General features: G+C 35.8%; 1 protein-coding gene across 1 annotated transcript in view; it reads left to right on the top strand.

Moving 5' to 3' along the window:
* The window catches only part of LMBRD1 (LMBR1 domain containing 1), a 132,761-nt gene that overhangs the window by 17,786 nt on the left and 87,906 nt on the right, over nt 1–27,069 (top strand). The window contains exons 4-6 of the mRNA XM_045867062.3: nt 12,131–12,228; nt 14,333–14,400; nt 25,762–25,850. Coding sequence (XP_045723018.1) covers nt 12,131–12,228; nt 14,333–14,400; nt 25,762–25,850 — 255 coding nt within the window. The remainder of the gene's footprint in view (nt 1–12,130; nt 12,229–14,332; nt 14,401–25,761; nt 25,851–27,069) is intronic.

The following is a 27,069-nucleotide window of genomic DNA, read 5'->3' as shown; positions in this document are numbered from 1 at the left end:
TCTTTGATATTTTCCTTTAAAAAGCTACTCTTGGGGTGCCTGGGTGGCTCAGTCATTAAGCGTCTGCCTTAGGCTCAGGTCATGATCCCAGGGTCCTGGGATCCAGCCCCACATCGGGCTCCTCGCTCAGCGGGAAGCCTGCTTCTCCTTCTCCCACTCCCCCTGCTTGCGTTCCCTCTCTCGCTGTGTCTCTCTCTGTCAAATAAATAAATAAAATATTAAAAAACAAAACAAAACTACTCTTGTCTGACTTTTTTCTTCTCTGTTCACTTTTAATCCTATGTTGGAACCTATTCAAGATTTTATTATATATTGTATTTAACCTTTTATCTGAGTCCTACTTTTATGTTTCAGATTTATTTTTATCTTTAAATTTTTACATTCTATTTATTGTACTTTATTATAAATGTTTATTCTAATGTTTTCTCTAACCATTTTTGAAATTTTTAGTTTTAACTCTTTCACTGTCCACTTTAAGTGAATTTTCATTTTACTTAATAGTTTTTCTAACTTTTTGTGTTGATTTTGCATGTGTACAGGGGTTGTAGAAATGGAGAGAGCTCAAACCATGAGCAGGAATTATTCAAGACTGTTGTGTTCAGCCTTTCTGTAGTTGTCCTATCACTTTATCCTAGAGACACTTTCTTCTTTTGACACTGATTCTTGGGCTATCATTTTTGGTGTAGATATAAATTGAATTCGTATAGTATACATTGTTTTCTGTTTGGCTGTAGTGCTCAGCATTGTATTTGAGATTCATCTGTATTGTTGCAGGTAACCGTACTTCATTGATTGTCATTGCTTTAAATATTCCATTGTATTAACATACCATGGCTTGTTTATCCATTCTAAAATTGATGATCATGGAACACTACATCAAAAACTAATGTACCATGAGAGACGATGGACTCTGAAAAACAGAGGGTTCTAGAGGGGAGGGGAGGTGGGAGGATGGGTTAGCCTGGTGATGGGTATTAAAGAGGGCACGTTCTGCATGGAGCACTGGGTGTTATGCACAAACAATGAATCATGGAACACTACATCAAAAACTAATGATGTAAGGTATGGTGATTAACATAACATAATAATAATAAAAAGAAAACATATTAAGCAGAAATTTCAGAAATTAAAAAAACTAATGATGTACTGTATGGTGACTAACATAACATAATAAAATTAAATTAAAAAAATAAAATTGATGATCAGTTAGGTTCAGTTTTTGGCTCTTTCAAATACTGCCGCTTTGAGGATCTAGTATATAAGTATATATATATATATTTTTTTTTTTTAAGATTTTTTATTTATTTATTAGAGAATGAGAGAGAGCAAGCACATGAGAGGGGGGAGGGTCAGAGGGAGAAGCAGACTCCCTGCTGAGCAGGGAGCCGATGCGGGACTCGATCCAGGGACTCCAGGATCATGACCTGAGCCGAAGGCAGTCGCTTAACCAACTGAGCCACCCAGGCGCCCATATAAGTATATTTTAAAAAAAGCCTTTACTGCATTGTTTTCCATTGTATGGGTAGTCTTATTCAAAGAATTCCAGATTATTAGGTGTTTAATAAGTTCTTACTTTTTGCTCTCCAGCATTTCTGTAGTGAAAATAGTTTTATGCGTATTTGGGTAAGGTAAGTTATGGAAATAAGGAAGAATAAAGATGGATCAAGAAACTTTTAGACTCCTATTTCTATACCATGCCTTTTAGCGCACCTAAGAGAATTTTTAGGAAGTTTTTCCTTACTCCCCATTGGTTAATTGCTGAAAAATTGTAGCTGGAGTCTTTACTATGAATTTTGAAATTAGGGTTTACAACCTTCTAGTGTCTAATTTGAGAAGAGTACCATGAGACCTTGAAGTCATTTAACTTCTTTATGACTTCAACACTTGTGAAATGGTGGATAAAGTAGTATCTACTTAGCAGTCTTGCAAATGGTATTAGGAATGTGAGACGTGTGATTAGTGCTGAATAGCTGATATCTGCTGTTGTTTTAATTCAAATTAGCTAAGAGAGCAAGGCAAGTAAACCTCAGTGAAATGATAGGAGAAGATTAATATGAAAGAATTGACCTAGCTTCTCATTCACCTTATATCTTTTTGATTCTTTATTGTTTTGAAAACATTTCTAATATATATAATTACTTTTCTAAAAAAGATAGACTGAGAATAATTTGGGGGATTTCTGTAAAGTTCTTCTTGATGAGATATAGTTGTGTCCTATCTCCTGCTTTCCCTTCCCCTTTTAAAAAGACTGTATTCTACCTGACAATGTTTTCTTAATCTCTGGGGAAGTTTCCTAAATGGTTTCTGATTGCATTTGCTCAAGAAATTCTCTAGATAATGACTCCATGACACTAAGTGGCCTAAGAATTTGTTTCCAAATAGAAATATTAGAGGAAACAAACAACCGAAAAAAATCCTTCAGGGAAATGACTCTTCTTCAGAGTACATGTTCTAGTTAAAGGCTGTAAACAGTTTTGTTCCCCAAGTTGTATATTATCAGATCATGCCCCTTAATGTTTCAATCAGTGAGGTACTATCAGCAGTGGTAGTAGTTACCTACTATGGTGTACCAAATTACCCCCAAATTTAACAGTTTAGAACAAACATTATCTCCCAGTTTCTCTGGGTCAAGAATCCAGATGTAGCTGATCTGGGTCCTCAGCTCGGATTTTCTTTTCACAAGGCTGCAGTTGTGTATGTTGGGACTACATTCATCTTAAGGCTGCACTTGGGGAGAGTTGGCTCCCAAGCTCCCTCATGTGGGTTTAGGCTGGCTTCACGTCTCAGCTACCTGTTGCCAGCAGCATCAGTTCCTTGCCACAGGGACTTTTTCAGAGGGCAGTTCACACATGGCAGCTGAGGTCTCTCAGAGCGAGCAAGATGGAAGTCAGAGTCTTTTAGTAATTAATCTTAGGAGTCACATTCTTTTCATCAGCAGTGAGTCAGTGATCTAGCCCACACCCATTGTATTAATATACCATGGCTTGTTTATCCATTCTCAAATTGAGGGATTGCACAAGGGTGTGGGGATCAACAGGAGCCATTTTAGAGGCTAACTTTATAGCAGTCTTGCAAGTATTGACACTTTTGATGTTTATTCAACATATAATACTTTTATACTTGCAATATATCTATTAAGCATGCAAGGTATGAAGTTTGAAGTCCCTTGTGGGCCTTTCCCTGATGCCATCTCTTCTCCAACCCCCTTAGAAGTAACCACTATTTTAATTTAGTCTGTGTTAATCCCTTGTTTTTGCCTTATAGTTCTACCAGGCTGTATCTGTAGTTTTACATTTTTTGAACTTTATATGAAATTACTTGCTTGTTTTCAGGGGCACCTGGGTGGCTCAGTCGTTAAGCGTCTGCCTTTAGCTCAGGTCATGATCCCAGGGTCCTGGGATCGAGCCCAGCGTTGGGCTCCCTGCTCGGCAGGAAGCCTGCTTCTCCCTCTCCTCCTGCTTGCGATCCCTCTCTCACTGTGTCTCTCTCTGTCAAATAAATAAATAAATAAATAAATAAATAAATAAGAAATTACTTGCTTGTTTTCATTCAGCCATATGTTTTCTGAGATTCTTACATGTTCTTGCATAAAGTGTAGCTTATTTTTATTGTGTATGAATATAACATGTTAATCAGTCTGGACATTTAGATTTTTTGCTATTGTGCATTGAATATATTTTGTACACGTTTCCTATTGCATATATGCAAAATACATGCATAGAGTTGATGGACCACGAGTTATGTGCATCTTCAACATTCTAAATAATGATAATTTATTTTTCTAAGTGTTTCTACCACTTTAACTCCCATTGAAAGGATAGAGATCTTCCATTTGCTCTGTATCCTAAACTTGGTGTTTTTGTTTTTATTTTTGTTTTTACTGTTGTGTTCCAGTAGAACTTTATTTACAAAAGCAAGTGGTGGGCTAGATTTGGCCTGCAGGCTGTAGTTTTCTGGTACCTGGCCCAATCTATCATAGTTATATAGTAAATAAAAATAAAAACACTGTGTATACAATCAGTGACTAGAAGAAAATGTCCCAAAGGTTAAATTAGGTGGCATTTAGGTAGTTGAATTATGTGTAATTTTTATTTTGTGTATATTTTTGTATTTTACAAAATTCCCTGAATGAGTATGTACTACCTCCAAAATGAAGGGGAGAAAAAGAGTATTTGAAGGTGTTCATGCATTATCTGAGCCCTTGGAATAGCAAGGAAACTCTAACTTGAGATTAAAATATTACTGTAAAATACTCCTGACAAGACTAATATTATTTGGATAATGTGGGACATCAAGACCGTAGCTGTCATTTTAGAAACCATAGTGTACTTTTTTTGGAGTGTGGTTGACACACAATGGTCCATTAATTTCAGGTGTTCTATATGCCAAATTTTGATATTGCTGTGTATTTTTAGTTTTTGCCAGTCTGGCAAGTGTGAAATGATAGTTCCTTAATCTGCATTTCTCATATTTGAAAATAAAATTGCATGTTTCTAAAAAGTTTATTAGCTTTTTCAACTTTCTGCTTGAATTACCTTTTTTAGTTGGGTTGTTTTGTGTTTTTCTTATTTAAGAAAATTTTTTTTGTGTACTCTGAGTAGTTCACACAGTGATTCGAAATATTTTTTTTTTTTTCCCCCACTGAATTCTTAAGAGAGTAGGGACTTCTGAGCTTTGATTTAGCCATATTCATGAGCCCTAGGATGATGCCTGGAACATACTAATTAGATATTTGTTGACTTGAATACACTTTATCAGGGGAGATAATCATGTGAAGTTTTTTTGTTTTTTGTTTTTTTAAATTATTCTTTCAAGTAATGTATTACATAGGTAGATTATTCTTTAGCCAACTTTGCATTCCTAGGATAAACCTTGACTGGTCATGATGGTAGCTTTTTTGGTTTTTAAATCTCTTGCTGGATTTGATTTGCTGTTATCTTATTTGGGATTCTTTTAAAAATCGACTTAGGTGAGACTGGTATGTAATTTTCCTTTATCTTAACTATTCTTGTCAGGTTTGTGTATGAAGACCCTGCTAGTTTCATAAAATGAACCGAGAAGTATTCGTCCTTCTCTTTCTTTCTTTCTTTCTTTCTTTCTTTCTTTCTTTCTTTCTTTCTTTCTTTCTTTCTTTCTTTCTTTCTTTCTTTCTCTTTTCTTTCTTTCTTTTCTTTCTTTTCTTTCTTTCTCCTTTCTTTTTCTTCTTTCTTTCTTTTTCTTTCTTTCTTTCTTTCTTTCTTTCTTTCTTTCTTTCTTTCTTTCTTCCTTTCTTTCTTCTTTCTTTCTCCCTTCCTTCCTTTAAATTTTTTAAAAAATATTTTATTCATTTATTCAATGAGAGAGAGAGAGAGGCAGACGCAGAGGGAGAAGCAGGCTCCCTGCAGAGCAAGGAGCCCGATGCAGGACTCGATCCCAGGACCAGGATCATGACCTGAGCCGAAGGCAGATGCTAACCGACTGAGCCACCCAGGCGGCCCTGTTTATTTTTTTATTTCAGAGAATGCTATGGACCAGTGAGCATTACATGGGTCTCTTTGTCCTATAATTTGTACCCATGTCTGATAACTAAGGGATAGAAGTGAGCATGGCAGTTTGTACAGTTAGTCCTAATGAACTAACCACAAAACTTGTTTCTTTAGCTGAGTTCTGCTGGTTAGAATTTTTAATAGCCATATGAGTATATTTCCAGCAAGGATGAAACAATAGTTTTGTTGAATTAAAGGTATTATTTCCACCTGACCATTGGTTGCCTTATTCTATTGAATGAACAGACAATAATAGTTAACCATGTGGGCTGGAGTGATTGATGCTGGTTATTAAGGGAAATAGAGTTGCTGCTACACTGTGAAGGCAAGAACTGTATCTTGAACCCAGAATATTCTGTGGCACCTCATGATGCTATCATGTTCAATGGTAAAAGTTAATTGAGATCGGTTACACTCATGGCTCACAGGCAGGACCACCAATGGCTCAGGATAGTTCAGGAGTGAATGTTTGGGTTCCCCCATTTCTCATATCAGATTCTGTTTCAGGAATTACACCTGACAGCTGTTAACAGACGGGAAATACATGGCTAAGACAGTATAGTGGTTTTTAAATCTCACTTAAAGTAAGTTTAGAATTGGGCTATCCAGGGTTCAGATGGCTGCAGCATGAGGATCTTAAACTTGTGTTTTGTTTTGCTTTGTTTTCATCTGCTCTCCACTCTTAGTACATGATTTCCATCTTAAGGTCACCAAAGTCCAAAATGATGGCTAGAGTTTAAGCTATCATATATCCATTTCAGGCAGGAAGCAGGAGGAAAGGGGAAGGACAAAAAGGGGAATGCCAGCTGAAATGAAAATGGGTATCTGGATATACAGCTAGCAGTCTTGACCCCAAATATCTTCAGCTGGGTAAATGGGATAATTTTAGAAGGCTTTTAGAATTCCCAGAATATCTTTATACTTTGACCCTCTTAAAAAAAAGCTTTGTAATGATTAATTATACTATCACAATATTGACCAAGTTATTCTTTGTCTTGGTGTTTTCATCAGTAGTTGGGAGGAATAAAGAATGTCTAAAAATCCCAAAGCCTAATTAATCCAAGTTAATTTTCATGTGTGTTAGAATTTAATGATATACAGTTTTTAAAAGGTAGCTGTGTATATGAAAATATCATAACAGTTATCATATATTCTTTGCCACAGTTTTTGTCTATGTCCTTTTAAGAGTTGATGGCTGTCCACTTGTTTTTGCTAGTTCTTGCTAAGTTCTTTTAAAAAAAGAACTTGTTTTATGAGTCTAATTTTTGCCAATTTTTGTGGACATGAGGTTTTAAAATTTGTTCTTAATACGTTTTCTTTGATGTTAGTGGGACTATTAAACCAAATAGTCTGTTTATCTTTCACTTGCTAGTAGCAGTCTTTTAACAAAAACATTTACAAGTAAAAGCATACTTTATAAAGATGTCAGGATATGAGAGTGTCATCACTGTTTGGGTTAAGAACAATTTTCCTTTGAAAATAGCTATCAATATGAAGTAGAGCTGTAAAAGAAGCAATTTCTCAGTTTCATGATAGTGGTAACAGCAACTTTTTTTTTTTCATTTATAGATATATAAACCCAACTGGACATTAGAACTGATCCAAAACACAAAAATGTTTATTAATTAACTTATGTTTCTTTATAGATTAACATTTATGGGCTAAAGAAAAAGATCTTTGTTCATTTTTTAAAAAGATTTTTAAAATTTGAGAGAGAGAGAAAGAGAGCACAAGCAGGGGGAGCGGCAGGCAGAGAGAGAGAGAGGGAGAAGCAGGGAGAAGACGCATAAAGATACGGGAGAGATCTTTATGAAAAAAGAGCAGTCAGATTTCTGGAGGATAGTTTATTTAAGTGTGGTGTTGGCAAAACTAAGATTTAGAGCAGTTGTTCTACACCTATTTTGAGTCACAGACTGCTGAGGGGATATTATAGAGTCTTTTCAGAATTGTGTGTGTTCCCCATTTTCTTCCCCTAGGTGTTGATTGCTGGAAACTGCCTTTTTCTGGTTATTTCTATCAGCAACATAATGAGAGTTTTGGTTGCCATACATCTTCATGTCTCTTTACAGTCAGTAGCTGTCCCAACCACTTTTTTTGACTTGTGTTGTAATAAATTAGTTTTGCCAGTTCTAGAACTTCCTGAAGTCCAATTGTAGAAAATGTACTCCTGTGTTTGGGCATATTTTATTTAGCATAAGGTCTGTGCGATTCATCCTCATCTCATGTAACCATGGTTTGTTCTTTTTTATTGCTGTATACTAGTCATTCATATAAATAAAAGACCATTTAGTTTGCTTATCTTTTCACCTGTTGATGGACGTTTGGATCATTTCCAGTTTTTGACTACTGTGAATAATGTTGCTAAGAACATTTTTGTTATGAAAGAGTTAATGCAGGGAGCACCTGGGTTTTTTAGTTGGTTAGGCATCTGACTTTTTTTTTTTAATAGATTTTATTTATTTATTTGAGAGAAGAGAGAAAGAGAGCATGAGTGGGGGAGAGGAGCAGAGGGAAAGGGAGAAGCAGACTCCCCGCTGAGCACAGAGCCAGATGCAGGGCTTGATCCCAGGACCCTGAGATCATGACCTGAGCCGAAGGCAGATGCTTAATGGACTGAGCCACCCAGATGCCCCATGCATCGGACTCTTGATCTCAGTTCAGGTCTTGATCTCAGGAGGGTTGTGAGTTCAAGTCCTGCGTTAGGCTCCACAGTGGGTGTGGAGCCTACTTTAAAAAGAAAAGAAAAGAAAGAGTTAATGCAAGACACCTGAGCTTGTCACTTACCATATACTTTCAGGTTGTGTGGCTGACCCTTGACTAACTCCTGTGAACCTAGCCCTTGGATGTACTCTGTGTTACTAATTGATAAGGTGGTTTTGTATAGCTGAGTATGGAACCTTGCAGTACCAGCTTGTTCAGTTGTGCAAAACGTATGATTTTCAGTCAATACTTGCTTTCCTGCTTTGGGTCTGTAGTTTTGGTATCATAGCTGGTCACTCAGGCAAATGTCCGTATTTTACAAGTCCCCAGTAAAAGCCCTGGACTCTTAACTCAGGCAGGCTTCTCTGGGCAGAAACCCTTTGCATATGTTGCTGCTCTTCATTGTCAGAGGAATAGAATTGTTGGATCATGTGGTAGTTGTATATTTAACTTGGTAAGAAACTACTAAACAGTTTTCTATAGTGTTGTGCCACTTTACACTGCCTCTAGCAAAGTATGGGACTATCAGTTGTTCTACATTCTTGATAACACTTGGTATTGCCAGTTTAATTTTAGCCATTCTTTTGGATATGTGTATCTCATTGTGGGTTTAGTTTACATCTTCATGACTAATGATGATGAGCACCTTTTAAAATGTGCTTTTGGCCATTTTGTATCTTTGGCTAATATCTTCTATGGTGAAGTATCTGTCTTTTGTCCACTTTAAAAAATGGATTATTTGTATTTTTTGAATTATAGGAATTAATTTTTTACTTGTTCTGCTAATTGACTATGATGTTAACTATGAAACTTACAAGATCATTGATGACACAAGTTCCCGAATACCAGGAATGTTTATGAAATAGCCATAGGTCCTTTGGCCAGATGAAGGCCTAGGCTATCAAGTAGTAGACATAAGCAACATGCTGAGAGTGAAGCCAAACATTACTGGATCAAAATTTCTGGGATATGGCTATCAGCTCATTAAACTCTGTTATGCTAGTTTAGGGTTTCTCCTGTTCTATACAAATTATTTGATCATTTTAATCATAATATTAGGATGGTATTTAGAGTGATTTATATTCTTGTCCCTTTTAATTTTTAAAAACTTATTTTGGTTACATTTTTGAATATATGTTTATTTCCATTGGCTGTTAGACTTATAATAGAAATATTAATACTAACTATTGCTGGCCCTTGAACAACACAAATTTGAACTGTGTTGTATCCACTTAATGTGGATTTTTTCTAATAAATTCAGTATAATACTGTAATACTGTAAATGTATTTTCTCTTCCTTATGATTTTCTTAACATTTTCTTTTCTCTTGCTGACTTTAAGAATATGGTATATGATACATGTAACCTACAAAATACGTGTTAATTGACTGTTTTTGCATGTTATCGGTAAGGCTTCCAGTCAACAGTAGGCTGTTAGTTAAGGTTTAGGGGAGTCTAAAATTATATGTAGATTTTTACCTCTGCAGGGACTTGGTGCCTTAGCCAACTTCAGGGGTTAACTGTACTCTGTGTTTTGTATAGGAACACCAATATTCATTACCTTTAAAGATTTACTGTCATTATTAGTTTCTCATAATATTAAAAGACTACATGCATTTCACTAAATATGTGTAGTGCAAGAATTCAGTTTGCTGACAATTATTTTATGATTGGTCAATAAAAATTACCTTTTTTTTTTTTTTTAAGATTTTATTTATTTATTTCACAGAGAGAGACAGCGAGAGCAGGAACATAAGCAGGGGGAGCGGGAGAGGGAGAAGCAGGCTTCCCACCGAGCAGGGAGCCCGATGTGGGACTCGATCCCAGGATACTGGGATCATGACCTGAGCCGAAGGCAGACGCTTAACGACTGAGCCACCCAGGCGCCCCAATAAAAATTACCTTTTACCTTTCTATTGGTTATTTAGGGCTTTGTTTGCTGAGTTGTAGCTATGCTGCATTTAATGGCGACTGTTTCATAAGTGGCCTCCAGATAAATGAGATAGTACTAGCAAGTATTAAGATCATGTTTAAAAATTCTATAACTTATATAATCATTCCTTCTAACAGAATAAGTATTTGAAGTTATACATTACTAACAAATGCTTTTTTTTTTAACAAAGGAGTATAATAACTATTATCCTGTGATTGTTTTATATAATTACATGATCACTCTTTCCATGAACTTAGGCACATGCAAATAGATGTAAATTCACAGATTTTTATTTTATTATTATTAATTTATTTATTTTTTAAAGATTTTATTTATTTGAGAGAGAGAGAGAGGGAGCACAAGCAGGGTGAGGAACAGAGGGAGAGGGAGAAGCAGACTCTCCTCTAAGCAGTGAGCCCAATGTGGGGCTTAATCCCAGGACCTTGAGATCATGACCTGAGCTGAAGGCAGACACTTAACTGACTGAGCCACACAGGCGTCCCTTATTTTTTTATTTAAAAAATTTTTTTAATTTATTTTTTTTTGAGAGAGGGAGAAAGCACGTGCACTGGGGTGGGGGATGAGAGGGGTAGAGGGAGAGAGAGAAACTTAAGCAGGCTTCACACCCTAGGTGGGGCTCCCATCTCAGGACCCTGAGGTTATGACCTGAGTGGAAATCAAGAGTTGGTCGCTTAACTGACTGAGCCACCTAGGTGCCCCTTCACAGATGATTTTAAAAGCACTTTTTTTAGGTTTGTGAAGCCTCAAAAAGTTGTTTATTCTGTTTTCTTTTTTTATTGTTAAATATACTTTGGCTCTTCAAATTTTAAGTAATACATTGAATTAAAAAATATTTTGACTACTGGGTCAAAGTATCTCTAATATTATTTTAAAGCATATAAATAGTAATTCGTATCAGTTAACTTTGAATCTGATTTTACTCTTTTACCATTCTTACCTTTTCTTGGTCTTGATTTGTATAAGATCAGTTTTATAACACTACATATTTTAAACTTAGATTGGGGAAATTATTTGTACAAAAAGGATAGTATTGTATATATAACTATTTCTTTAACTTGAGTGACTGGAAAATGTGTCAACTTCACTTGATTTTAAGTTGGAAGGAATACAAAAGTTAACGCTCATTTATTTATTTTTTAACGATTTTATTTCTTTTAGAGAGAGAGTCAGAGCGAGCGAGTGTGCGTGCACGAACAGGGGGAAGAGCAGAGGGAGAAGGGAGACAAGCAGACTCCGTACTGGGCGTGGAGTCCCTCATGGGGCTCGACCCCACAACCCCGAGATCATGACTTGAGCTAAGTCCAGTCAGTCACTCAACTAACTGAGCCAGACAGTCGCCCCAAAAGTTAATGTTCATTTAAATGAGTTGGTTCATAGGAAGTTCTTGCATTGTGTTGAGTATGTAGTAAGAGCTCAGGTATTAGCAGCTACACTTGTTATAGGCATAATTGTTTTATTTTTATTATTTTTATTTTTTTATTCATTCGAAAGACAGAGATAGAGAGAAAGAGAGAACACGAGCAGGGGGAGAAGCAGAGGGAGGGGGAGAAGCAGTCTCCTCGCTGAGCAGGGAGCCCAACACGGGGCTCGATCCCAGGACCCTGGGATCCTGACCCAAGCCGAAGGCAGATGCTTAACCATCTGAGCCACCCAGGCACCCCTATAGGCATAATTGTTATCATTATTGCTGAAAATTGCCCCATGGTTAACTTGATTTATGATCTAATAGTGCTGTTGATTTCTTGGGGCAGGGATCAGAAAAGGCTGATTGGGATATTACATATAAACATAGAGTTATGTGTATAGGGATCAGATGGGGGAGTGAATTTGGTATGTAAATGTGAATTTGGTAAGTTAATTTTATGTTAATATACACACACGTAAGTACACATATAACAGTTATTAAGTTTATATGTATTCAGTAGAACTCAGCTTATTATTTCTTTCCACAGCCTTATATTCTGTTATATTATTCTGTGTGTTTTTCTGGATCCCTTTTGTCTACTTCTACTATGAAGAAAAGGATGATGATGATACTAGTAAATGTACTGTAAGTATGTTTATTTTAGGGGGGAGGAGGAAAGATTATTTCCTTTCTCAAAGAATGACAGGACTTTGAGTTTATTCTAGAGCAGCGTTGTCTAATAGAAATACAATGTGAGCCAGATGTGAAATTTTAAATTTTCTTTCTACTTATTAAAATAAGTAAAAACGAGCAGTTGAAATTATTTTTAATGATACATTGCATTTAATGTAATATGTTCCAAGTATTATCACTTCAAAGAATCAATTTGAACTAGCCATATTTCAAGAGCTCAGTAGGCACATGTGACTTGTGACTATTGTTTAGACAGCAATTCTAGAGCAGGGATTGGCAGACTTTTTCTCCAAAAGTCCAGGTAGTAAACATTTTAGGCTTTGTGGGCCATATAGTTTCTGTCTCAGCTACTCACCTCTGCTGTTGTACGTCTCAGCTACTCACCTCTGCTGTTGTACTGTGAAAGTAGCCAGAGATAATACTTAATGAGCTTGATGTGATCCAGTAAAATAGGAGGTGGGCTACATGTGGCCCATAGGACAGTCTGCTGACCCCTATTGTAGGGCATAAAGAAGGAACACTTGCAGACTATTTTTACTAATCCAGGATAACATTGATATAAAAATCTGATAAATATAACATACATGCATGTCCAAAACTTCAGACCAACATCACTTAAGTATTGGTATACAAATCTTAACTGAAATATTAGCAAATTGAATTCAGAGGTATCTTAAAAATATATTAATATAGTATAACTGAGTTGGGCCTATCTCTAGACTGCATGGGCAGTTTAGAATTGGCACATCTGTTAATATATAGTCATTTAATAGGTCAAAGAAGAAACTGTATGTTGAAAGGTATTTGCTAAAATTGAACATTTTTTCCAATTTAAGGGGGAAAAGGAGCATAAAAGGAATGTCTCTTTATTGAGTTACAGGAATTTGTTTTATACCTTTTTTATGTTTTGTATTTAAATACAAATATACATATATATATATATAGCTTTCACTTAAAAGCCAGCATTATTCTTAATCGTATTTATTAAAACCTTAAAGTATTTGCATTAAGATAAGGAGCAAGTACATAACAATATTTTAAGTGATTCCAAGTGGTAATCAGTACAGTTTATTAGAGAAAAAAATAAGATGTTTAAATATTTATAAAGAAAGTCAAAATTAATTATTTGCAGATACTTATGTAACTCTGTATTTGTAAACCCAACATATGTAAGGTAAAGTGGGTGGCTAGGAATTTAATGTTAAAAATGGAATGAGATACATGCTTTCTCTTTTCACTTCTTCTAAGTTCATCTTTCCCAACTCTTTGGTGGATCTTAAAATCCTCCTCAACCTTTATTTTAGGTTTTTTCCTAAAGATTGTCTTAACACCTTTGTGAAGAATTTGTCATATGAAGCATGAATTTAAATTTTAAAAGGTGACTTTTAGAGACTTCATTAATCTGAGAGACAAATACAGGGTTTTTTTGTTGTTTTACTGATTTAACCTTTTTTTTTGAGGTTAACTTTTCTTTCCATATTTAGAATATTCAGCTTTGTGTTTGTCTTTGGATAAAGATAATGATAAATGTTTTATATATTTATATGTTCTATACATATATTTTTTTATTTTATATAAATATAATATACATTATATATAAAATATGTACATATATACACGCATGCATATTGAGTATTTATTGTACTTATTATAACCCATTTTAATGAATTGGGGGAGGGGTGTAATAGATTCTGATTGCTTCCTGTTTAGGGGAATATATTAGTAAATATTCTGATAATTTTACTAATGATTATGCCCACTGAAGAATTGGTTATGCTTTTGAGTACTGATTTCCATAAGGGCTAATCATTGAAAAGACTTTTAAAGTCTAGTACGGTTTGCAAAGAAAACTTATGATGTGGCATTACATTGTTTTTCCTTAAATTTTAAGATTATTTTTCAACAAGGAAATTTTACACAAATTTACACATAAATGTACATTTGATGTGAAAGTACTGTTACACTGTAGCAAGAATATTTTATATTTTATTTTTTAAGACTATTTTATATTTTAAAGGTCTTAGTAAATGGTATACTTTTTTCCCTTGACTTCCAGCAAATTAAAACGGCATTCAAGTATACTTTGGGATTTGCTGTAATTTGTGCACTTCTTCTTTTAGTTGGGTAAGTCTTGATTTTTTTCCCCCTGAAAATGGAAATAACATAATAATAATAAAGGCTCATTTAGAAAAATCTAGGAAAAAAATGTAAGAAAAAGAATAAACCACTTTTTATATTGCCACCAAGCAATAGCCACAGTTAACTTTTTTATATATGTTGTTCTACCTAGACATTTTATGTGCTCAGATACATGCAGAGTGCTCTCCCCCCATACATATACCCTCCATGTTATAATTTTACACAAATGTGACTTTATTTTATGAATTCTTGATAATCTACTTGCTGACATACTATTGGCATCTCTTTAGAAATAGTAAATGTAGTTTCATCAATTTTGACTGTATTGCATTTTCCTTTTAGCATACAACAGTTTAATCTTCTAGTGATGATTACTTGGACATTTATGATGTTTGCAGTTTTTCCATTTTTATCAACAGCTCTTTGATGAAACCTTTCTGTGCATCTTTTCAGATTTGGTGCATCAGTCTTTAAATTTTTGAATTAATCTTTGTCAGTGAGTTCCTTTCTTAAATCTTCTTCCTTAAGGTTTTATATTAATATCAATAAAGTTCTGCATATTTTTTTATACATTTAACATCTTCTCTTTGGAAAACATTTGTCCTTGTTAATGGAAGACATTTCTCCTTGTTAAAATAGGTTTTGATTTTTGTTTTTTCTTTTGTTTTTTTAGTTTAGGAAGTATGTGAGGTGCTAATAAGCTTTTAAAAGGTCCTTTTTATAATTTGGTCTCAGAAATTTCAGTAAATAGCTTACCATCTCTACCATCATCCGGTTTAGTCATCCAACACGAAGAAATGAAGATGAAATTCCAGCAATAAGAAATGAACAAAAGAGTGGAACTGAAGACCTTAAGTGCTTGCTTTTTGCCCACTGACCAGATAAATAGAACTATCTGCATTATCTATGCAGCATGGGGTTTTTATTATTTTTACCTAAAGACGTCTCTTTTTGGTAATGACAAACGTGTTTTTAAAAAAAAAAAAAAAAAAACAACCTGGTTTTTCTCAATACACCTTTAAAGGTTTTTAAATTGTTTCATATCTGGTCAAGTTGAGATTTTTAAGAACCTCATTTTTAATTTGTAATAAAAAGTTTACAACTTGATTTTTTCAAAAAAATCAACAAATGGCAAGCACCTGTTAATAAAGGTCTTAAATAATTTAAAAAAAAAAAAAGAAATTTCAGTAAATAAAAAAATGACATTTATTGAATACAATTTGTGGTAGAATAAAATTGGTCAGTAACCTTTTGTGGTTCTAGGACTTCTTGGAATACAAATGCTTTATAATCAAGGCATATTCCCAGTACCCTTTGTCTGCCTTGATGTGTCATGAAAAAAGAGTACTTATTGAAAAGACAATTTTTTTTAGTACTTTTTCTATTTAGCTATTGAATATATATATATATTTTTAAAGATTTTATTTATTTATTTATCAGAGAGCAAGAGAGAGAGAGAAACAGCAGGAGAGGGGAGAGGGTCAGAGGGAGAAGCAGCTCCAAGGGAGCCCGATGCGGGGCTTGATCCCAGGACCCTGGGATCATGACCTGAGCCGAAGGCAGTCACCCAACCAACTGAGCCACCCAGGCGCCCCGCTATTGAATATATTTTTAATTCTCTTTTGGCTTTTTAAAAAAGACAGTTATGTGAATTTGCTTTTGTTAATGTGAAGGTCTCTCATTTAGAAACCTAAATTATCTAGAAGAGAGGTCAGTAAACTTTTCTTAAAGGGTAGTTAATATTTTAAGTTAGAGGCTCATATGGTCTTTGTGGCAACTCCTCAACTCTCTTGTACCTTTCTAGTAGTCATGGACAAGATGCAAACAGAAGGACATGGCTGAGTTCTAATAAAACTTTATTTACAAACAGTAGTTTGTAATCTCCTGATTTAGAATGTGGCTGAGAACCATCAGTAAAACCACAAATCTTTATAGCAGCCAGAGTATCTGTCCTAGACAAAAGGTGTCTGGGGATATATTTGTAAATTTATTTGTTCTTTTTATGGAGTATTATCTTCAGTCCTCATTTAGAGTTACATTTTGCACAATTCTGATAAAGTTTTAACAGATTCTTTAGATGACATTTATTTATTTAGAAGCAGTATACTAAAAGTTAAGCAAATGTTTCCTTGCAAATACACTAGTAACAAGAAGCAACAGTTTGACCAGCCATTTTGAACAATATAACATTCACTTATTTTCCAAATATTATTATGTACTAGGTATGTTCCAGATACCATACAAGGTGCTGGTGAAACAGCAGTTACCAGAAAAGACAACTCCTTCTCTTCAGGGAGCATGCATTCAAGAGAGGTTTAGAGCGGAGGCAGAGAAAGAAAATAAACAAAAAATGGGTTGTGTTGAGGTTGTGAAATGTTAGGGAAGACACTGATGAGAAGGTGGTATTTGAGAAGGTATTTGAAGGAAGTGAGGGAGCCATGAATATATGTGGGGGGAAGAGCATTCCAGTCTGAGGAAACAACAGATGGAAAACCCTGAGGCAAGAAATTATCTGGCATATTTAAGACAAAGTGAGGAAACTAGTGTGGCTGGAGTAGAGCGAATGAAGGCTGGAGTAGCTGAAGATATGGCCAGAGGTAACTAGTGCTGCCAGATTTAGTAGGATATCATAGGCCATTGTTAGGACTTTGACATTTATTGTGAGAGAGATGGGAAGCTATCAGGGACTTTTGTCATTAAGCGACATAATCTGACATTTTAACAGGGTTCCTGGATGGTGTTTTAAGATTTGAGTTTATGGGGGTAAGGGTAGAACTATGAGATCTGTGAGGAAGCTGTTGTAATAACCGAGGCAAGGCATGATGGTAGAAGTAGTGATTTGATTCTGCCTACCTTTTGGAGAAAGAGCCAGCAGGATATTCTGATAGGATACATAGGTGGGGTGTGAGAGAAAGGTGAATTGAGAATGTACCTGCAGTTGGCCAAACTGCAAAGTCTTAGGAACACTTCTCTCACTTTTGACACCACCTGCAACTTTGGGAGGTTCCTAAAACCACTCTCAGGTTTGATAATTCTCTGGAAGGATTCACAGAAATCACTGAAAGCAATTATACTCATTGTTACCACTTATTATAAGTGAATACAGGTTAAAATCAACCAAAAGAAGAGATGCATAAATAAGATAGAGTCTGGGAGGATTTCAAATATGAACCTTCCATTGTCCTCAAGATATGTTACTCTTCTGTCATTGATGTATGACTGTATGCATGGAGTACTGCCAACCAGGGAAACTCACATGAGCCTTAACACAGAGTTTTTATTGAGACTGTTATTTAGGCAAGTCAGATTGATTGATTGCTCACATAGTTATCTCAGCCTCCAGACAGTGGACTACATATGACCCGAAGTTCTCACCCAAAATCACATGGTTGGTCTTTCTGGCTCACCACTTAAGATGTCGTCAGCTCCTGCCCTAAACAAAGACATTGAGTACCTGCCAGAACTGTGGGCAAAAGTCGCACCTCTTTTGGGCAAAGCCAAATTCTTTGCTACACAGAAAAGGGTGAAGTTGTCATCAACTTAGATAGGCAAATCTGAAGGAGGAGCCGGTTTTGTGGGGGAGTATTGGAATCTCAGTTTATTTCATGGTAAGTTTTATAGGCAGTCAGGAAGAGATGATGAGTAAGCCACCAAATCAGGCATTAGGGAAGTCAGAGTTTAGTCACTGCTCTTGCAATAGCAATATCTAGCTCCAATGAGAAAATGAGATTTTTCTTTTGTAAAATGTAAAAGATAAGCTGAAGGATTGCTAAATATTATTCCTTGTGCCACCTCCGGCCTGTCTCAGTATTGCGGTCCTTTTGTAATTGAATTGATGATGTTGGCTCTCAGGTGGATAATAGGTGAGAAGGAATGGCATAGAAAGCACCCATACAGGTGGGAGGCTTTGATTAAGGTGGAAAGATATTTCCTCTATTGTTATAAGAGCAATAAAAATGAAAAGATGTGCAAGTGGGTTCTTAGATTTTGTGTGCAAATGAAAGAATTCTTCTCTGATTGGCCTCTATTTTCTTATTGATATTTGAGGTCATTAGCTGAGGGCACTGATAGAGGGGGGAGTATGTGGACTCCTGTGTTTCACAAGCTGAAATTTGTGAATGAAAGACTAATAATGTTTTTGTTACCCAGGGTAGGGTTCTTCTCAATACCATATTTGAATGAGGTATACATTTAGATTAAGTGATTGACTAAATTTCCTGAAATTTTCTTGAGGGTAACCTACTCCTAGTTTTTGTTAAGTGATGTATGTTTTTCTTTTAAAACAGTAGATGATTTTATGGTAAAAATGTGGTTGAGATTTAACTAATTCATGTAGCTAACATCTTTGGAGCACTTTGTTATGTAGTGTGCAAGGTCTTGGGGATAAAGATGGAGGGTCATTGTCTCTTTCCTCAAGGGTCACAGTGGGGAGAGACATAAATACATAACTTGGGCTTTAATATTTAAGTGCTCTAATAAGAGATAAATACTAGGTTTTGACGATGGAGTAGCAAGTTCCTAGCCTTGCCTTGAAGAATCAGGGAAGACCTAATAAGGAATGACATTTGAATTGAAATTTGAGGAGTGGAAATTTGTCATCAGACTAAATAAAGAAAAAAGATAAATAGCATGTGAAGTGTATTCATCTTTTTAGAGTGCTGTAAATAACAGACATTTATTTTCTCACAGTTCTAGAGGTTAGAAGTCCGTGGTCAGAATGTTGGCAAGTTTGGTTTCTGGTGAGAACTCTCGTCCTGGCTGCTGCCTTCTTATTGTGTCCTACATTGTCTTTCCTGTGTGCTCTCACTGGGAGAAAGAGTGCTCTCTGGGGTCTCTTCTTCCTAAAGTGACTCAATGCCATCGGACTAGGGTCCCACCTTATTTAACTGATGACCTTCCTAAAGGCTCTATATCCAGATGCCATCACATTGGGGGTTAGGCCTTCAACATAAGAATTTTGTGGGGACAAATTCAGTCCATAACATTCTGTTCTCTGGCCCCCCAAAATTCATGACCTTACTATGTACAAATGCATTCATCTCGTCCCAGCAGCCCCCAAAGTCTTAATTGAGCATCAGTGCTGAGTCCAAAATCTTATCAAAATACCACCTAAATCAGGTATCAGTGAGACCTGAAATATGATGCATCCTGAGTCAAAATTCTTCTTTAGCAGTGAACCATTGAAACCAGACAAGTTATGTGCCTCAAAAATAGAATAGTAGGGCAGGAATAGGGTAGACATTTCTGTTCTAAAAGGGAGATGTTGGAAAGAAAAAAAGGGATTATGGGTTCCAAGCAAGTCCAAAACCTAACAAGGCAAATTATATTAGATCTTAAGACTCAAGAATAATTATCTTTGGTTGGATGCTCTGCTTTCCAGGCCCACTGAGGGGTAGGTGGTAGGGTCACCACCATGGCCCTAGGTAGTGGCCCTGCCCTCTTGGTTCTGGGCCTAGGTCCTGCTCCCTCGACTCTTTGTAGCAGTTACCTGGTGGCCACAACTGAGGAAAGCAAGGAGGAAGCAGCCTTGCCCCCTGGGCCTATGGTGGGAGTGGCAGCCCTGATGATAACTGAATTGCTTTTGGATACTTTTTCTTGAAGGATAAAGCATGTTCTCAGCTAAATAATTCTGTCATCCTGCCCTGTAGAATCCCCCAAATCTCATAGCCTACCTTATTTTGTCCCATCTCTGTTCCCTTTATTTCAAATTGGCAGTGTCCCTGTTAGTATCATCCTACCACTATTCCTGGCTTCTGCTGAGATGGTTGATTAAACCCATGGTTTCCACCCTTACTCCTCTCCTTATCAGGTGGTTGTTCAGCCACACTCTTAACACAGGCTTCATCATTCTTTTACAATACAGATGGAGTAGTTCCTTCACCTTACCTCTCTCCTCTCGCATTTTACTGTAAACAGTAAGGAGAAACCATCCTGCTCCTTCAACACTTTGCTTAGAATCCTCCTCAGCTAAATACCCAATTTCATCTCTTAAAAGTTCTGCCTTCCACAGAAACACAAAAACAGTTCAGCCAAAGTCCTTACCACTGTATTACAAGTTATCTTCTTTTAGTTTTCAATAACATGTTCTTTATTTCTAGCTGAGATTTCACCAGAATGACCTTCAGTGTCCATACTTCTACCAACATTCTATTCATGATGATATATATCTTCTGTAAGACAACAGAGGCTTTCTCTATAACTCTTCTTTTTGAGTCCTCCCTCTTGCCTTTAACATCCATATTTTTATCAGTAGTCTCTTTGTTAAAATACAAAATTCAAACGAGTAAATTTGAAGATCTAGTTGGCTTTATTCAGCAGTTTGTGAATTGGGCAGCATCCCATCTAGCAAGTAGAAAGGAGCTCTAAGGAGTTATGCAAAATGGAAGATTTTTATGAGTAGAAGGAGGTGAGATAAGGAAGTTCAAAGAGGGAATTGTTTCAAGCAAGATCACCTTCCCTGAGGGCACAGCAGAGTTTTTTTTTTTTTTTAAGCAGTTGTCTGATTGTTCAAGATGAGAACTGAACTAGCTGCCCTTTTTTTTAAGATTTTATTTATTTGTTTGACAGAGAGAGACACAGCGAGAGAGGGAACACAGGCAGGGGGGGTGGGAGAGGGAGAAGCAGCCTTCCCGTGGAGCAGGGAGCCCGATGTGGGGCTTGATCCCAGGACCCTGGGATCCTGACCTGAGCCGAAGGCAGACGCTTAACGACTGAGCCACCCAGGGGCCCAAAGCAGGGGGTTTTTATCAGGCAGATTACCTTACCAGGAAATTCCAGACTGATTGGTTTAAAATTCTACTCCTGGGAGAGGTTGAAATTGCTCTGAGGTTAGGTATTAAATCTTGGTGGGGCTTAGCACAAGTGACTCCATTTGGGGCCTTCCTTCCTTCCTTCCTTTCTTTTCACTTTCAAGGCAGGCTATGCTTTTTCTGGGTGCATCTTAAAACTCTTCCAGCCTCTGCTCATTACTGCGTTTCAAAGAGACAGCCACATTTTTAGGTATTTGTTACGGTAGCAGTCCACTTAACGGTACCAAAATCTGTATCAATCTACTTGGGCTGCCATAACAAAATAGCACAGACTGGGTAGCTTAAACAGTGAACATTTATTTTCTCAAGTTCTAGAGTTCTGGAGGCTACAAGTCCGTGATCAAGGTTTCAGTAAATTTGGTTTCTGCTGAAGATACTAGGCTTATAAATGGCTGCTTTTTCACTGTCTCCTCACATGGGCTTTATTTTACTCTCTGCTAGCAGGGAGAGATAACTGTCTAGTGTCTCTTCCTCTTCTTATAAGGACACCAATCCTACTGGATTAGAACCTTACCCTTAGGACCTTATTTGACCGTAATTAACCTCCTGGAAGGCCCAGTATCCAAATATCATCACACTGGTGGTTAGGACTTCAACAAATGAATTTTAGAGGGACGAGTTGAGGTACATAACATTATGGTAACTTGAGAGGCTGCAGTTAACATGGAATATTTGGAGAAAGATATAAAACATATAATGTGAATTTTTTTTAAAAAGAGAGAGAGAGAGAGAAACCAAGAAACAGATTCTTTATTTGAGAGAGAGAGCACAAGTAGGCAGAGCAGCAGGCAGAGGGGGAGGGAGAGGGAGGCTCCCCGCTGAGCAGAGAGCCCAACATGGGGCTCGATCTCAGGACCCTGGGGTTCTGACCTGAGCCAAAGGCAGATACTTAACCGACTGAGCCACCCAGGCGCCCCTATTTTTTTTTTTATTGGAGAGAGAGAGAGAATGCACAAGAGGGGCAGGGGAGGGGCCAAAGGAGGGAGAGAGAGTGAGAGAATCCCAAGCAAGCTCCTCACTAAGTGTTGAGCTGGACGCAGGGCTTAATCTCACAACCCTGAGATAATGACCTGAGCCAAAATCAAGAGTCGGATGCTCAACTGACTGAGCCACCCAGGCACCCTACATATAATGTGAATTTTAACTCTCACCCTCCTCAGTACAAAAAAAAAAAAAAAAGTATGATGTGATGTTTCAGATGTTTGTGTAGGTAAGGGACAGGCTATGATCAGCCAGGTAGGTAGACTGGGTCTTATAAACAACATTTAAGAAATTTTGAGTTTTATCCTGCTGAACAATTGAAAGTGAAGATGTGTATACATTTGTGTGTGTGTGAATGCATGAAAGTAATTATATATGAATTTATCTAAGAGTTACAGCACCATGAAGGATGCGTTTGAAAGGGGCAATTGGAAGTTGGGTTGGAGAATTGAAATATAAATGGTAGATAGGAAGACCAATCATGTAATCATTTTGATAGTTAAGGTGACAAATGAGGGTCTGAACTAGAGTAGTTACAAAGAGAGCAGAGAGGAAAAGAAACTGATAAGCTATTTGGAAGATAAACATGACTGGTGATTGGGTGTAAGATGTGAAAATCTTATTTCTATTCTACTGAATTTATCATTTCAGTTTCATATCTACTGAAATTCGTTAGCCTTTCCTTTGTCTTTTCCGTAAGAGATAATCTGTATTAAACTAATACAGTGAGTCAGATTGGGTATAAAGTATTTTTACTAAGCGGTTTTTCAGTTTTACTGTTTTTTAAGATTGTAAGAGAAATTTATAACCTTTTGAGGCTCCAGGTCTTATCTTGATCTAGTATGGGTGTTTTTGGAAGCTAAGGTTCTCCTTGTGCATTTTTATTTTGAGAGAGATTGAGATTAAGAAAATATCTGTACTTTCTACCACATAAATCTCATTATACTCTTACTCCTGGTTACTTTACTATCATTATCATTTAGTAAATGGCTGATAAACTTATTAAATGCTGCCTCCTCATCAAAATTGATGTATCTATATTCAAGACACATCTGACTTTAGTTTTAGTTGCCTTTGCATCTGTTGGGAGGTATTCCTTTCTCTTTATAGATCTTTGTCTACACGCTGACATTTGGCCAGTGAACGTTAGTTTGCCCCTTCGGATTGTTAAGAGGTTGAAATGCTTGCATGTCAGTCAGCTGCTGCTCTGCCTTCCTGAGTCTTCTTACCCATCCTAGGCCTGTTTAAAGGGTAAAGCCTGGTTCAGCAGGGTCTTCCAGAATTAAGGCCAGTGTGTCTGTTGACTACTTTGTGCCTTTGCCAAATTGGTTGTGAAATGTTTTGGATATTATTGTTCAGGATGTATAGATGAATTTAGTTTTAACTCTTGAATTCAGCCTACACATGTTTCTCTTAGTTGATGTGAAAATATTTCACATCTGTTTCTTAGATTATACAATCCTGGTGACAGGATTCTCCTAATTGAGGAGAACCTGCTTTGGGGTTTGTGCTTTTGTTACTCCCTGTAGTTCCTACCTGAAAGTAAGCGCTAAAATGTTACTCTGCTGGATCTCCCCCAAATAAGTATTTTTCTGAAGTCATTCTGACAGTAGTTTGGGCCATTTGACCTTAAAAAAAACAAAACAAAACAAAAAAAAATTTTTTTGTCATAGCAAGTTCTTGGTGATACTATATACAACATAGAAGTTTTTCCCATACTTACAGAATTGGTCATTCCCAACTAAGAAATTCAAAATAAACTTTTCAAAAAATACATGTATCGGGAAAAAAAACTCCATCCAAAAAAAATTGAGGGATATTATATAGGTAGTTTTTGGTTTATACTTGGTACTTGGTTTATACTTGGTACTTGGTACTTTGGTTTATACAAGGTACTTGCTTGGTTTATACTTTTGTTCAAGTGCAGATAATAAGTTAATATCATTATAGAAGTATAATTTGCAAGAGTTGTTTTTTTTATTTTTTGATTCCACTTTACTGCTTTTATTTTTTAATCTTATGACCAGAGCAATGATGAACTTTTTGCATTTATTGCTCTAACTCTGTGTGAGTAATCACTTTTCTTTCTGAAAGTGGTGTGAAATAAGTCTCCAAGATTAAGAGTGTAGTAAATGCACATCAGTGCAAATAGTTAGAAATTTAAATAACCTCCTGACATGCTCTGACCATTCATCTTTTTGTAAGAATAATAAGTATCAGTAGTACCAAGGAGTAAAGGTTTAAAAAAAAAAAAATAGAATGATTACTTTGTTTTACTTGCACGCATTATTAGATACTTACTATATTGTTGAACTCACTTAGTATTTCCTCTTTACAAAAGAGGATAGATCTTTGTGCTTTGTTTACAATTAAAATTAGGTTAGAAAGGAGGTGTAGTATTAGAGTTATTTCTTTTATTTCTGTTTGATTCTCCACATACACAATTTCAGGGATACCCAGCACTTTACCTTAATCTTGTTTCTGACTAGATATTAAAGTAATAATCTATTTTCTTCCTTTCCTCCTCTTTTCTTTCTTTCCTTTTCTTGATTATTTCCCTGTTCGTTCATTCGTTTTTTCTTTCTTTCTCTTTCTTTCTTTTTCTTTCTTTCTTTTCTTTCTTTCTTTCTTTTTTCTTTCTTTCTTTCTTCCTTCCTTCCTTCCTTCCTTCCTTCCTTCCTTCCTTCCTTCCTTCCTTCCGTCTGTCTTCTCTTGTCTCCCAGTTTAAGCCTCTAGAGCACGTCCTGGGAAGCTAGCTGTCACTGTTATTTTTATGATGCCCCTTTAGCTGTGGATTGAAAAATAAATAGAAACTACTTTCACAAAATGTGTTGGTTAGAATCTTGAATGACATAAAAAAATGCTAAGAAGAAAGTAAAAATTATCCCTAGTCTCACAATAAGATATTTACTGTGCATTTTGATATGTTTCCTTTCTATTCTTTTCTATGTATATAAATATATTGAAATCATTACATATATTTTTATTCTGTTCTTCTGATTTATTATAGAAATTCTTAACCTTTTTTGTGCCATGGACCTTTTTGATCATCTTTAGCCCATGGCTCCTTCTCAAAATATTTTAAATGAAAAAAATAAAATACATAGGACTGCAAAGGAAACTAATTATATTGAATGCAGTAATAAAACTATTAAAAGAAATTTATAATATGGTGAACACATAGGTAGGAAACTTACCACATCCCTCTGTACATGGTGCAGATTTGATTTGTTAATTTGTGTGTGTGTGTGGTGGGGGCAGTTGATCTTTGTATAAAAAATTACTAGAAATTGAGTTTTGGAGGGGTGACTGGGTGGCCCAGTTGGTTAAGCATCTGCCTTCGGCTCAGGTCATGATGCCAGGATCCTGGGATTGAGGGAGCCTGCTTCTCTCTTTCCCTCTGCCACTTCCCCTGCTTGTGCTCTCTTGTTCTCTCTCTTAAATAAATCAATAAAATCTTTAAAAAAAAAAAAAAGGAATTGAGTTTTAGACCATTTCCTTTTATTTAAATTTTTATCTTTACAGCCATTAACCAGATTTATTTTCTTTTTTGTAGTGCTTTTGTTCCTCTGAATGTTCCTAATAATAAAAATTCTACAGAGTGGGAAAAAGTGAAGTTCCTGTTTGAAGAACTTGGAAGTAGTCGTAAGTATTCTTTTTTAAAAATATTCATAATAGTTCATATTTTATGACTCTTGGGACTTTTTTGAGTAGTCTCTACAGTGTTAAGAATTTAACCTCACAGTTCTTTTGACTTGTGGTTAAAAGTGTGCTAGAAAAATTGGGAGCCTTGTGTTGTTAGACTCACTTCTAACTATTATGTAGTTAAGTCTCTTCATACAATTACCAAGGCGAAACAAAAATATAATCTTCAAAATATTTTAGCAGTGAAGGTCTTATAATTTCGATGTTTGTTAATTCACTTGGGATTATATAGAATATGTTAAAGAAATGTGCTTGATATATTGTTTTTTATTTTTAACTTTTAGCCAGTGAGAGAACTACATATTGCTGTTTGATCATCATTAAATAATTTTTATGTGGAATATAAATTACAGAGGTTTCATATGAATGAAATAATATTTTATTATAAATTTACCTCACCAAAACATTTGGAGTTGCTTTTCCAGAAGTTTCCCTTAACTTTATCAGTGTGACTTAGGTTTTTAGAAGGAAAAAAATAGGCAGGTTCAGGAGGTTAGGTTAAGAAAGATGCTCAATCATTGAAAAGTACAGTTGATATTAGAAACTGATATCAAATAAGAATGTGTATCTTATTCCTCAGAATTTCATGTGCATTTGAACTTAGTAATAACTTTATTTTCAAAGAAACCTACAATATTTATTTTATAAACTTGAAAAATGTTTATTGCTTTTGTATTCTTTTTAGTAAGCACTATACAGTCTTGATCAGCATTTCTTTTTCTTTATCCAGATATAATATTAAATGATGATTAAATTAAGTCTTGGAGTCCTTGCTGTACAACTTCTTAATTTTCTTGCTTTCCACTTAAGATTTCATTGTGTAAATTTTGGTCCATTAATATCTTGCTGATACTAGCAAGAACTAGGATAGCAGTCCTGGCATGTATTAATACTGAATTGTCAGGATTTATGCACCTGATCCCATTACTGAGAAATAAATTGCTTCTTTTCTCATAGTTAACTCCTTCAGGTCTCTTGAGTAACTACTCTTCTGCCTTAAACATTAAGTTGTACAGTGGTCTTTGAGTATTGGTATAACTTGAATCAGTAATTATATAGGTACTGTAGTATTCTAACTTCTGTAATCTCATGCTCTTTAGTCTTAACATTATTTCCTTTATCTCAAATCTTAAACACCATGTGCTAGAGTACATTTTGC

Source organism: Mirounga angustirostris, unplaced genomic scaffold (genome assembly GCF_029215605.1).
Source record: "Mirounga angustirostris isolate CCGP_5_RB_7025 unplaced genomic scaffold, mMirAng1.0.hap1 SCAF_8, whole genome shotgun sequence".
Lineage (NCBI taxonomy): Eukaryota > Metazoa > Chordata > Mammalia > Carnivora > Phocidae > Mirounga > Mirounga angustirostris.
The sequence above is the reverse complement of the archived record's forward strand: the minus strand, read 5'-3'. Positions and strand labels throughout refer to the sequence as shown.